Genomic DNA, 14,549 nt, shown 5'->3' on the forward strand with positions numbered 1-14,549 from the left:
GTTTGGATTTAAACAAAAGAGGATGTCTCAGGATTCTTAGAAACAAAAGGCAAAAGAAGCAGCAAACAGACACATGGAGAAGGACAGATCTGAACATTTCCCTTTTGTAGGTCACTGGCACATTCAGTTTTATAGTGTTAAAACTGAAGGAACTTCTGGCATATCTGAAAGCAACAATACTTATTGAAAACTGAATTTTACCTGTTTATGCTATTATCTGCCCCCCTGAGGACCCTCCAGCTTTCAGTGAAGTAAAACATGATACCTAGTACACACATAATTTGAATCCCACCAGAGAGCTGCAGCAGCTGTACAATACGCCACCGGTGTAAGGTTTCACAAAAGGGCTTGAGCTGGATTAACAGCTTGCCACCGCCTCTAATAGGGAGAGTCTGCTCCTCCCTCCCATCCACCATGCTCATCACCTGCCCTGATCATCTGATCAGACAGTAAGCAGATTTAAACCACTAAAAAAGCAGAAAATCAACCTGGTAAAAAAACGAAAGTATTTGTTCCTGGGTTACATACATTTAACCAGGTTGTTTTGTGAGTAAATGAGCAGGACTGGCACAGAGGAGAAGGGGGAATCGCATGCTTGGATGGAAGCCTGGGGAGGAGAGGGAGCAGCGAGAGCCCCTCCTTGCCTCTTGACAGTGGCAAGCTGTTTATTTGGCTCAGCCAGAACATGAAGTCGTGTTCACAGACAGGTTAATTTGTGAACTTCCCTCTCATATTACAAAACTACTGCATTTTTTATAATATGGTAATCAAATAACTTCTCTATGCTCTTCCTAGTTTGCAATACGCTAGCATTTCAGTCAGATTATGCCTTTCTATGGGGAAAACGACCACAAGAGGTTAAAGGGTGCATGGAGAAACAGAGGACGAAAACTCTTCAAGTGTCCAAGATGAGATGTTTCTACACATAACTAGAAAGAAGGAGGGAGAGTACAGCTGGTGTTGCTTCTTCATAAGATGAGAACATGGATTTATTTGGAGACTATTTTTTTGGCAGTCACCTAGGCGAAATTAGCTAAGAGCTCTCCTCAGTGGACAAATCTTTAAAGCTGATGTAGAGTATTTCTAGCCTCAATGACCTAGTCTTTGGGCCTGAGCATCCTGGAAAGTTAGTGCACACTGAGGGAGGAATGAATTTAGTTTCTGGCTAGTAGGCCCAAACTCTCTCTGACATTGCTGTCTCTGAAGTAGAACATGTTCCTCCAGTTTCTGCATGTCCTAACTAATGGACTACCACGAGGAACCTTTAAATTTGATATTAGATAGTTGATGAAGGATCAGCTACCAAATCCTCTGTATCACCTACTACCAGCAAACCATAACAACTTCTTTCACTAACCAGTAAAAAAAAGAGTAACTAAAAAGTTAGGCTCTTTTAAGTGAACATCTTCGATTTCACAATTCACAAAACATTTACTGTAAAGACACATGGTAGAATTGACAGTTCCTTTCTAGGTTAGTATCAAAGTATCAATACAGGCTGGGGGGATGATGTGATTGAGAGCAGCCCTGCTAAGAAGGACTTCTGGGTACTGGTGGATGAAAAGCTGGGCATCACTTGGCATTGTGTGTTTGCAGCCCAGAAGGCCAACCATATCCTGGGCTGCATCAAAAGCAGCGTGGCCAGCAGGTCGAGGGAGGTGATTCTGCCCCTCTGCTCTGCTCTGGTGAGACCCCACCTGGAGTCCTGCATCCAGCTGTGGAGCCCCGAGCACAAGAAGGGCATAGACCTGTTGGAGTGGGTCCAGAGGAGGGCCACAAAAATGATCCGAGGGCTGGAACACCTCTCCTATGAGGGAAGGCTGAGAGAGTTGGGGCTGTTCAACCTGGAGAAGAGAAGGCTGTGGGGAGACCTTACAGCAGCCTTCCAGTACCTGAAGTGGGCTTATAAGAAAGATCGGGACAAACTTTTTAGCAGGGCCTGTTGTGATAGGACATGGGATAACGGTTTAAAATGAAAAGAGGGTAGATTCAGACTAGATACAAGGAAGAGATTTTTTACAGTGAGGGTGGTGAAACACTGGAACAGGTTGCCTGGAGAGGTGGTAGATGCCCCATCCCTGGAAACATTCCAGGTCAGGTTGGAAGGGGCTCTGAGCAACCTGGTCTAGTTGAAGATGTCCCTACTCACTGCAGGGGGGTTGGAGCAGATGACCTTTAAAGGTCCCTTCCAACACAAATTATTCTGTGGTAGGTGTATTTTGTTAAATCTAGAAAGGTAGATGAGTTCATTTCTCACGAGTATCCAAAAACTAGTTTTGAAGTACTGCAAAAGATGCTCTACTCAAAAAAATGACTGTAAAGACACAGAGGTCAGATTAATACATAATAAGTAAATAGGACTTCAAGGTGACACTGTATTCTGCAATCCTTTTCAGAGTTTGGACTAGCTCTGGGCCACCTTATTTTGGTTATTTATTTAAGCAGAATTCCAGCACTCTATTTTAGGTGAAATGCAGCTGTTTCCTATAGCTAGGCATTCTTTTGTGGCAAGGGAAATGTAGGTATTAGTAAGTAATTTATTTTAATTTTTATTTTCACTGACCATATCTTGGAAGAATCCCTTCAAGTTTCTTTCTTACATAGGAATTGAACAGACAGATGGAACAAATTTCACAATAAGCACAATAACGACGTCAGGTGTTGTTGCACTTTTTACCTGACAAGTCAAAACTGTAAGACATGCTAAGTGGCCGCATTGCTGTAAAAAAGAAACAAAAACAACAAAAAGAAAATGATTCAGCTATTAGAAAAGCAGAGAGGTAACGAAAACAAAAAATCAATTCCACTTGAGACATTTTGGATTCTGTGGCCTAAATCCAAAATGTGTCAGACATACTATTGCTTTACTGTAGTAAAGCTCCAAGTCTGAAAACTACAGAAGCGTAAATGGGACTTGCAAACAGAGCAAGTATAAAGATAGCTGTATAGCTGTAGAATGAATTTTTGGAATTCAATAAATCAAGTATTAAAACAAGAGGCAAGTATTTTAAAAACAAAATATTTTAAATCAAAATGTCATGTAAGAGAGAAAGGGGAGGGCAGGGGAGGGGAACAGAAGTGAGAAAGAGTTGAAAAACATTGAAACTACAAAGCCACATTTCACACAAGTTTCAGTGACCTGAAATAAAGATTTTTAATTTTTTCAGGCATAATCTCCAATGATTATAATTAAACTAATAAAGAGAGACAATCAAGCTAAGCTTCAGCAGTAGTTTCCTTGAAGAGGATGGAAAAAAAGGCTGAACACAGTGTGATTTGTGCTGATGCTTGTTCTTTTTAAAAACCTTAAGAGGACTTAGCCTTTAAAGTTTATCCATAATATTATCCTCTTCTTTCTGGGCCTCGAACCATTTTACTCCTACATAAGAAAGTGGTCAGATGTGCTTAATTTCTGGAAAGACCTATCTATATTTCAAATTACAGAGTGTAATTCAGGGAGTAGACAATATATTCAGCTGAACTGAAAATTTCAGTATACTAATCCAAATAAGCAGGCCAAGACCAGCAGCAAGAATGTACCAGAATGCATCAAAATTGACATCACCTTATCCATCTTACTCGACAGGTGATAAACACACAAGGTGGTATGAAAGGGTCTGTCAGCCACACATACCACTGCATTAAAAGATATTTAAAAGAAGATTGTGCTGGGACAAGTTTTGCTCATGAGAATAAATCTGTGCGATGCACACTGTAGGTGGCTGACTCAGAGCCAAATTTCGGAGTCAGGGTATTTTTCCTGTAGTTCGTTAACTAGACAACATCAGCCACAGATAACAGCTATAGAAACAGTATCTCAATTCTTCTCCAAACTTACCATAAAGGCAAATAAGTTTTAAAGCATAGGGTGTTTATCAGCTAATGCTGAATCCTAAGTGAAGGCTGATAAATTTACATGGAAGAAAGTTTTCTGCAAGCTCCATTAGCTCAACTTGCTTGAGTCAAAAATCTAAGCTGTTAATTAAAAGGACACATACCTCAAGGCTGTGTTTGTCTTGATAGCTTACTCTGACGATTCTATGAGATCATTTGAAAGCTCACTCCAATTCCTCTACTCAAACCTCTCCCGTCGTGAGAACAGCTACCAAATTATCATCTCCAAAGAAGTTTTAGATTGAGAGTGGCCAGCCACAGGCTACCTTTTCTCAGTGGCAGCTCAGGGCAGAGAATACGTTACCTGTACGCACGTGCTGTGCAGAGCAGAGGGACAAAGCCTGTGGCTGCTGGGAAACACACGCCACAGGTCCCCCCATATCACAGAGGAGGAATGGCATGAGAACAGCCCCCCATGCCCCAACAGTCAAGTGTAGTGGTGCTCTTGACTGCTATAAACTGAGCAACAGGGAGGAACTCTGGGACGTGTGCAAGGTAACTTACACTCCCAAATATTTCACTCTAACACTCTTTTTTTTTCTTTTTAATAGCAACAACTATTCCTGTTCAGATGGTCCAAGTGTCCCACATGGTGTTTCTACTTAGATTTATAATCCTTAAACCTCATTACCTTACATGTTATTACACTAAATTACATTCAGTGGTCATCTAAACTATATGGCAGATCTATTTGTACCATAGTGAATGTCACTAGCATTACTCCATTCCCAGTTCTGCACAAACACCTTCTATTCTAAAAGGAACTCTGGACATAGCAATCATTTCAATGTGAGAGAGAACAAAATCTCATATTTCAACATAAGAAAAAATTATCTTCAAGGCCTTTGCTCTTTTTAGTTCTTCATGCCAGCAGCAAATAAACATGTGGGAAATAAAACCTACGTGCATTCCCTTTCACACCTCCAGTAATATGGCCTTTAATCCAAACAATTCACTGGACTGAAGGGGAATTACCGCAGTTCCAAAACTCAGAAAGTTCATTTTTTAAGAAAAAATGAAGAATTGGTGTAAGACAGGTATCCCTCACTGGAGGCCGTGCCCTGAAATCAGCCCAGGAAGTCCTAAGCAGTAATACTCCAAAATTTAACAATGTTTTTAGAAACTGCTTACTAAATGGGTCTGATGTAATTTATATCAGTTAGAAATGTTAAAGATCTATTAGATCAAATTTGCTGCCCCCGAGAGGACATGATAGTTCCCAGATGTCGAACATCTAAAATACCAAAACTGAATGTCTGAAAGAAAAGAAAGGAATCGTTCCACATTTTTACAAGTGTCCTACATTTGGAAAAATGTCTAGGCCTGTTAGAAACATTAATTGATGCAGCAAGCATAAACTGAATCCAAACAAGAAACTGGAAGGCCCAATGAAACTATTCAAATCGTCATGCTTTTAAAAATGCACCCAAGCATTCACCAAGCTCTACTGAGCACTTCAAAAACAATGCAGCAATGCAAGACTGATGAAATTGTTTTTCTCTGGAGACAATGGGTTGTCACAACCCACTTGAATCTGGACCAGTGCCTTCAAGCACATGTGGAAAGCACAAATATTTTGCAAAAAGCAGCAACAGGGTGTACATATGTGGATTATTTCATGCTTTTTAGCCATAAGATGCCACTTCTGCTCTTCAAAAATCCAACTAGCTCAGTTTTTCTGATACAGATAAATACCGTGCTCTTAAAGAAATCTAAGTCACAATGTAAGACTAGATTTGTCATGCTTTTGTCACCAGAACCATCAAACTAATGCAAACTGGTGATTGTCGGAAAGCATAGTATTTGTATAATTTCATAGCGGGTTGCTGAATATACACTGCAGAAATGAAGTGCTTTGCCGTGCAAGTCTGAATTATTTGCCCGCTGAAAATATATGCAAACACATGTTCTGTATCTTAGAAAACGATGCAAAGATTTAGGTTCAGAATAGAAACAATAGATTCAGCAAACAAAATAAAAGCAGATTTTAAATTAAAACAAGGAAATTGATGATGTTAACAACAGGAAACAAAAAGAATAAAACTACTTAAAGACATGTACGGAATACTTGCAGATATGTAAGGAATATAGCACTGAGAAGAAGCAATACCCATTCCATTCTGAGCAAATCTAACATTAACTGTCATGCATAACAAGCAATACAATGCCATTAAATTAATCTAATACTTACATGAAAAACTTCAAGGGAAACAAGTTGAACCATACATTATCTTATTTTTAAATACAACCAGCACAAAGACTGCATAACCCTAGTAAAGCCTGTAGGTTCTTTCTTTTTCTGAAGGGATGAGAACAATTTTATCTTCCATGACATCTGCACAGTCATCGCTAATATTCCTACTTCCTACGTGGGAAGTTTCCTGTGGATGCTGCAGGTAAAAACTAGCAATGTGCTTACCCAGCCTGCTACGCCTTATCTCATCAGGTGAGACTGGACGTAACTTCCTCTCTGCCTTGATTTCCTCCAGTATCCTTTCATGCAGGCTGCGTGGCCGTGGTGGGGTTGGTTTCAGTTTTCTTGCCGAGGCCTTGGGATATAAAGATAATAATATTTACATAAAACAGTGCTTCCTTGAAAATAGATTTCATGCGTTTTGGGAAAAAAATGTGAAATGCTGTGATATGATTTCACATGCACCCAACTGTAAAACTCACATAAATTGCAAAGAGGATTTTATCTTTCCCCAGTTGATTATGATTTCTCAGAGAGATAAAGGGCTGCTGTTAATAGCAATTATTAATTGGTAGGTGCAAGATATTACATACTGTTCTTTAAGACACCATGCTCTATATAGAGAACACAGTATTTTTGAAAGCCCATGTCAGAAAAGGATACATTTAACGTATTCCATGGACACAAACATGCTTTAAAAAGCCACATTTTTGTTAGGAATGAAGCCCACTGGATTACATACAGGATTTAACGGAGGTCGTGATCGGATAAAATCCAGGATTATTTCATGGGCACTCTTTTTTAATCGAGGTGGAATATCACCATTGACCTGGAAAGGAGAAAGGGAAATAGGTATTTCTCTGTTTTGCATTCGTATTCATGCAATGAGAAACTCACAACAACTCTGACAAAGCTTGCAGTGTTCTGATACCTGCACCAGACGTAAAACCCCACCAGTCTTCAGCAGAGCAACAATCCATATGCTGAGCACAGGCAAGCAAACATGTAGATAACAGCTTTTCAGCTTTGCAAATAGCTGCAGAATAACCACAGCTGCAGCAGTTTTAATCAGCAATACTTAGGATTTTGAAATTATGAAATCAAATGTCAAGGCTGCAGTCCTGTCAATGGGAGAATGCAGATGAAGACTGTATCTTGTTTGGAGGAAAAGCTGCCAACACCATTTTTAAGAACAACTATTTGAACCATATCTCACTGCCAACCATTACACAGTCTCTAAAACTCTGTTCTTAGCCTCTGAGAAAACATGGATGCTCTTTAAAGCCCCAGTTTTCTCGATCTCCTTACCATCTCCCAAGCACAGACATGAAAGCAAAGCTACAGCTGGCACAATCACCAATGATATGCTTGTAGTAATGGATGAAAAATATGTTCCCCCTGTTTTTTTTGTCTTCACCACCTGTCTCTGCTGCTCTGGCCATAAAGAGGTGCCCTAGTGTGTAAATGCCAGCAGAAGGAGAGGGAAGACCTGAACATGATTTCATAGCTACCTTTTCACCTGCACTTTAAAGATTACTCAAGTGTAAAATGAAGTTTGTTAATATGTCTAGAAAGTAAATCACTAGAATGTCACAGCATGCCACTGCAAGTACAGGAAGTGCACTTCCTCGCTATAAATCATATATTTCTGCAGAAGACAGGCTGGGTGAGGGTGGGATGGTTGGTTAGTTTTCCCCAGAGACACAGACATTTCTTTCTGATACCTCATTAAGACATAAAACTACATAGAAGACACCACATGAAGGGAGACAGCAATTCACAACAGGTACAGGATACAAAAGAAGGCAATGGAAACTTTCCTATCACATGAAGAACTTGTAAATTGTAAGCTGAGAATAAGTGTATGGATTTGCTTAAAAAATCCACCTGTCAGGTTCAGTCTTCATACAGCACAGCGCCCAAGCACACTGTCAGGGGTGAGAGAGCACCCCATGCCATATGTCCTTCTGTTACCTTCTATTACTACACAGTAGCTATCAGCCCGGTCCTCCAATGTGACAGAAATTCCTATGACATTGTATTTCTTAGACCAAGTGTCCCATATGTCAGCATTTTTTTTATTTTCTTCTCTTTTTTAAGGGTCAGTTTGCTCATTGTTCTTTGGAAGACTCTATTCATACAACCTCTGTATCCAGAAAACACATATAGAGACACAGGTCTGGTTTGTCAAATCACATGCATTTTTGCTAACCAGAAGGAATGGTGCAGTCAGAAAAATGGGTTTAAATGCCCATAAGGCCACTGGAATACAAGCCCTAATTCAACTTCAGTAACGCCATCCAGCTTCCGCGTAAGCTCTGCTCACCTCAGACGTGCCCCATTTCCAGGCTGAGGCAGAGCGACAGCCTCCCAGAAGATTCATCCCTTCCTGACAAGCAAGCGATTGCAGAGTCCCTCCTAGGGAACATTTCATTGCTTTCCTGAGGACTCTTTCTGGAGGTATCCTACCCCAGACATGGCCCAAGTTCTGTTTGTTCCCTACCTCCTTAGCTTCCTTAGGCTGAATTTCACACCGCTTGGCACAGAATACCAAGCTGCTAAACTCCGCAACATGCATCACCTTCCTAAAAATAGTGCAGGAAAATTCAAATTGAAAAGGTTTCTATTACACAGTGATTTGACATTTTATAAAGAGGAGAATATTATTTTAAGCGCTGTGACTGATTTTTTCTGTTTAAAGACTGAGCAATTTTCTGAGGCCAGCATGCTTCGCAGGATTATTAACGAAATGAGAAGTCTCTCTTCCCCAGGTTACTGTTCATCAGATGTCAAAGTTGACAGCTGAAGTTGAGAGTTATTACCGTCAGAACAGCCATTTTGTAAACTGATAATCTCTTTTCCAGCCTTGGGGAGAAGCCCTCTGCATGACAATAGGAAATAAATAATACATGGCTCTGAACCTTTCACCTCAGGGCACTCTACATACTGACTTAAGGCCACCAGGGTATAATTAGTATCAGTACTCCCATTTGATTGGAAAAGGAGAAATGAAAGATCTGCTTAAGTGATTTTCCACAGGATACATGGGGAGCTGGTGGCAAAGCAAGCAAATGTTTTGCAGCCAACAAGCCATGAGCAGGAGCGCCGGTGGCAGAACCTACTGGATATTAGGAAAACTGTCTTTACTGACAGAGTGGTCAGGCATTGGAACAAGCTGCCCAGGGAAGCAGTGGAGTCACCATCCCTGGAGGTGTTCAAAAAGCGTGTATAGATGTGGCATTTCGGGCCACGGTTCAGCAGGCACGGTGGTGTTGGGTTGATGGTCGGACTTGATGATCTTAGAGGTCTTTTCCAACCTTAATGATTCTGCGATTCTATGATTCTGTGATTCCCACACTCGAAGCCCAAGCAAGATGCTGATAGGAAAGACACTAAAGGGAAGCTTTTATCCTCTCTGTCCATGCTAGATCTATCTCTCTGCTAATTACAGAGAGAGTTAGTTTGAGTAATTTCACAAGCATCTTTCCCTTTTAATTAATTAAAATTCATGGCTCTTGCTTAAAGTCTAAATCAGACGCATACCGCACAGATGCAGCCACAATACATGCCGGACTAAAAAAAAACAACCAACAAAATTATCTTTTTTTTTCCACATACCATATTGGTCCCACTACAAACTAGTATTTAAGTAACTACCTCAAAACACTGTAAAACTGTCCTAAGTCTTCATGTGTGTAAAATGGCTTTTGTACAGTAGTATGCATTAAAACTGGCAGTGTGGGGAAAGCATAACCAATGATTATAAAAATCAGTGAGAAATATAGAGATCTAAACAGCTAAAACACAGAAAAATTACCATGTAATCATCTACTCAGTCACGACCTGCTACCATCACATTTTAATATATAAATATGGATTTGCAGTTAAAGAAACAACTGCAAATGGTACTTAAACTTTGGCTGAAGCCTGAGCTCTAAAAATGGTGATCTCAAACAAGAACTACATTGCATACAGCTTTCACAAAAACTAGATCATTTCTCCTTGATATTCAATTATCTCAGCCATTGATTTGTCTCACTACAAAAGGTGACAGTTTCAAACAGGAGAGTGCCATCTCTAACTAACAGGTAACATGAAATTGATACTGTTTTGTATTATCTAGAAATTTTCATCTAAAATGTGGTTGCATGGACACTGAAAATGACAGAGGGGGCATGCTACATCATCTCCAGAACAGCTCATGATAAAATCCTGTTGTGAATTAAAGTATTATTAATCGAAATATATTTGCCATCTTTCATTATGCAAACAGTATAGTGCTTTTGCTAACACAGTTGTTACACAGTGCGTATTTGACACCACACAGCAAGCTCCAGCAGCAGTGTCCAAGAATTAAATGCTTTGGTATGTAAGCCACTGTATTCACACTACTGGTCCTGGACATCTATCACAGATACAAGTTTACGATACCACATGATAACCATAGTACTTACACAGAGTCACCACTTCTTTGAAAACCCCTAAAGCATGATTAGGAACTGTAAAGCTCACTGCTCGCCCTAGGATGACTCCTAAACTGCTGCAGAAACACGTGACGAAGGCAGATAACAAGAAAGGATAGCTCCCTGCTTAACACAGCTGAATACCACCCAGTACAACTAAATCAGACCTGCCCATCAGAGAATGACAGACTCTATGGTGCTCAGCTGGACAAACTGGTCAAAGTCTTTTCCTCACATTTTCTCTGTCTGTCTTGAAACGTCTTACAAGTCTATGTGGCCAGATGGGATCCACCCAAGAGTGCTGAGGGAGCTGGCGGAGGAGCTGGCCACGCCACTCTCCATCATCTCTCAGCAGTCCTGGCTAACAGGGGAGGTCCCAGATGACTGGCAGATCGCCAGTGTAACACCCATCTACAGGAAAGGCCAGAAGGAGGATCCTGGGAACTACAGGCCTGTCAGCTCGACCTCGGTACCAAGCAAGATTATGGAGTGATTCATCCTGAGTGCACTCACTGGGCACGTGCAGGACAACCAGGGGATCACGCCAAACCAGCATAGGTTCATCAAAGGCAGGTCCTGCTTGACCAACCTGATCTCCTGCTATGACCAGGTGACCCGCCTGGTGGATGAAGGTAAGGCTGTGGATGTTGTCTACCTGGACTTTAGTAAGGCCTTTGACACTGTTCCTCACAGTATCCTCCTGCAGAAACTAGCTGCCCATGGTTTGGATGGGCATGCTCTTCGCTGGATAAAGAACTGGCTGAATGGCCAAGCGCAGAGAGTGGTGGTGAATGGAGTTAAATCCAACTGGCGGCCGGTCACAAGTGGTGTTCCCCAGGGCTCAGTTTTGGGTCTGGTCTTGTTCAACATCTTTATCAGTGAGCTGCAGGAGGGGACTGAGTGCTCCCTCAGTAAGTTTGCAGATGACACCAAGTTGCGCAGGAGTGTCGATCTGCTTGAGGGTAGGAAGGCTCTGCAGAGGGATCTGGACAGACTGGATCGATGGACCAAGGCCAGCTGTATGAGGTTCAACAAGGCCAAATGCTGGGTCCCGCACTTGGGTCACAACAACCCCATGCAATGCTACAGGCCTGGGGAGGAGTGGCTGGAAAGCTGCCTGGCGGAAAAGGATCTTGGGTTGTTGGTTGACAGCCGGCTGAACGTGAGCCAGCAGTGTGCTCAGGTGGCCAAGAAGGCCAACAGCATCCTGGCTTGTATCAGGAATAGTGTGGCCAGCAGGAGCAGGGAGGGGATCGTGCCCCTGTACTCGGCACTGGTGAGGCTGCACCTCGAGTACTGTGTTCAGTTTTGGGCCCCTCACTACAAGAAGGACATTGAGGTGCTGCAGCGTGTCCAGAGAAGGGCAACGAGGCTGGTGAGGGGTCTTGAGAACAAGTCTTACAAGGAGGGGCTGAGGGAGCTGGGGCTGTTTAGTCTGGAGAAGAGGAGGCTGAGGGGAGACCTTCTTGCTCTCTACAACTACCTGAAAGGAGGCTGTAGTGAGACGGGTGTTGGTCTCTTCTCCCACATAACTAGTGACAGGACGAGAGGCAATGGCGTCATGTTGTGTCAGGGGAGGATCAGATTAGATATTAAGAAAAATTTCTTTACTGAAAGAGTGGTCAGGCATTGGAACAGGCTGCCCAGGGAGGTGGTGGAGTCCCCATCCCTGGAAGTGTCTAAAAAACACATAGATGTGGGACTTCAGGATGTGGTTTAGTAGGAATGGTGGTGTTGGGTGGACGGTTGGACTCCATGATCTTCGAGGTCTTTTCCAACCTATGATTCTATGTTTCTATGAAATCTTGCTTATGAAAATACTGTCCATGCACAGCTGTTATTGCAGTTTATGTAAGTACTATAAGAAGCTAAGTACTGTAAAGAATTAAATAATTTTTTGTTAAAAATACCCAGTCATGTCACAGGATTCTCAGATTAGACACTACATTCAAATTAGTGGATATTTTTGACAATAATAGCTTCAACTTCTATGCTGAAATACTCCTTTTGCAACACGGACAAGCTAATACCACTGCATCACAGATATCTGTGAAGAGCTCAAACACGAAGACAAGAGCACGGTTACCTATGAAGAATGTAAGTGTTATGCAACGTAATGCTGAGTCTGGATACTACAAAAAGGTACCTGACAGCCATGCATTAAATAAGTAACACAAGAATTATCAGCTACCATTCAGTAAGCACTGCTCAAGAAATGAAATATGAATGTTGCACATCTTGGAGAGGGGAAGGTAGGCAGGAAAAGGAGCTAATTGTGGAATTAAAAGCTGTAGCTTAACACATATGCATAATCAAGAAAAAATAAGCCTGTAAGAAGAATGTAGTTCTCAAATTTCCCCATTTCCAAGTGTTGACTCTACCAGTGTTCAAAATTTTTAACTTTTTTGGGAGCGCTCCACAGGAGAAAAATGCTATTAAATCTCTCCAGGTAGACATTTAAAGATTATAAAATGCCAGAATGAAAGTTGTCTTGTTCCAACAACAACCATAGAAACCAGGACTCTTGCATCAGGACAGAGATGACAAATTTGAAATTATTTTCCCCATGCACCAAAATAGAAATGCAAGCGTCACTGAAACAGTTATTAACATTTTACATCTTCAAAACATTTCGAATGTTTGCATTATGCCAGAATATGGGTGAGAACAGACAGCTTCAGTTATTGGCATCTGTTAATTCGACACTTCTGACAGTCTGAAACACCAAAATAGTTCCTAAGTAATGCACCTAATAGGGACATCTGTTCCTTTCCTAATTTCTACTCAGAGTACCGAACAGCCAGGGACACATCAAGCTACTCTTTTAAACACAGCATTATATTAGTAAAAAGAACAGTAAAGACTTCATGTTGCATCTCATTTACCTAAAAAATTTACTTAACCTCTAGTTATCATTAGCAGTCTATGCCTTTTCACAAGCTACCAAGCCTCAAATTACTACCTACAAATTTAAAGCAAAAATTACCTTTAATAAAAATTTTGCCAAACGTTCATTTTAACTAATAGAAAGAAACATAATCCATCTTTCCCAGGCTGCCTTAAAATTGTCATTTAGGATTCTTGTCCTTTTCTCAGTTTTGTCTGATGGCAATACACATAAGCAGCTTTGACCCATGATGGTCAGCTAAAAGATGCTGCATTTATGCGATCTAACTAAACTTGCAATTCTATGTGAATCCTTCAGGCTCTACACATTTCATGCCAAGCTGCACTCTTACTATTGTGCATGCTTTGCATATTCTTCAAGAAGATCCTGCAGCAGAATCCAAGTTACTGAGTTTAAGGTTTCTAATAAGAAAGAATTTATTTTTTTAACACAATGTCATTAGCAGTTGTCAGACTAAGCCAGCACTTCAATCACAGACAGCACTACAGGTACTATACCTGCAGCCGACTGTAATCCCAATTCATGTTTACGCCCAGAGGTCAATGTGGACAATCTACCTAGTAGACAAGATAGCAGAACAAAAAAAGATGCTTGCAGGGATTTCGTATCCAGCGAGAGCCTGGATGAGCAGAGGAGCAGTTGTGCCTCCAAGACCTACCACATAATGAAGAAAATCTCTTCTGAAGAGGCAGGAGCTTGCTCAGCAGAAGATGAATTAAAGGCTAGTGTGACAAAAGCAAAAATTAGATGACCCAGAGGTTCCCATTCAAACCAAATTACTATCCTGATTACAAAGTAATCAAGATCCTGAGGGGACTGTTCCTCTTTTGCAGTGGGTAGTAGAACACTCAGCACAGTTCTCTGAATTGTTAGCGGAAAGACAGAGAACATCATTACCCGAGTATGTATTTTACCCTATTGATTTACCATTTAAGTGACATCTGCTGCAGAAAATAAATATAATCTGATAGTCTAAATCCAGATCTTGATTAGGAAAGTACTTTTAGCTCATACATAAAAGACATTTATATTTGTAATATAACTCATTTATTTGCTCCCCATGTAGTTGTTCCACTTTTTTCCTCCTTCA

At 41.1% G+C, this 14,549-nt stretch overlaps 1 protein-coding gene across 2 annotated transcripts in view; it reads right to left on the reverse strand.

The window, feature by feature from the left end:
- SPIRE1 (spire type actin nucleation factor 1) overlaps positions 1 to 14,549 on the reverse strand; it is a 137,947-nt gene that overhangs the window by 27,420 nt on the left and 95,978 nt on the right. Inside the window, exons 7-9 of one of the 2 annotated variants that reach the window (XM_075416501.1) lie at positions 6,831 to 6,917; positions 6,314 to 6,443; positions 2,678 to 2,719 (exon numbers count right to left, since the gene is read on the reverse strand). In XM_075416501.1, the coding sequence (XP_075272616.1) occupies positions 2,678 to 2,719; positions 6,314 to 6,443; positions 6,831 to 6,917 (259 nt within the window). The remainder of the gene's footprint in view (positions 1 to 2,677; positions 2,720 to 6,313; positions 6,444 to 6,830; positions 6,918 to 14,549) is intronic. The other variant, XM_075416502.1, reaches the window with a different exon arrangement.

Source organism: Opisthocomus hoazin, chromosome 3 (genome assembly GCF_030867145.1).
Source record: "Opisthocomus hoazin isolate bOpiHoa1 chromosome 3, bOpiHoa1.hap1, whole genome shotgun sequence".
In the NCBI taxonomy this organism is placed as follows: domain Eukaryota; kingdom Metazoa; phylum Chordata; class Aves; order Opisthocomiformes; family Opisthocomidae; genus Opisthocomus; species Opisthocomus hoazin.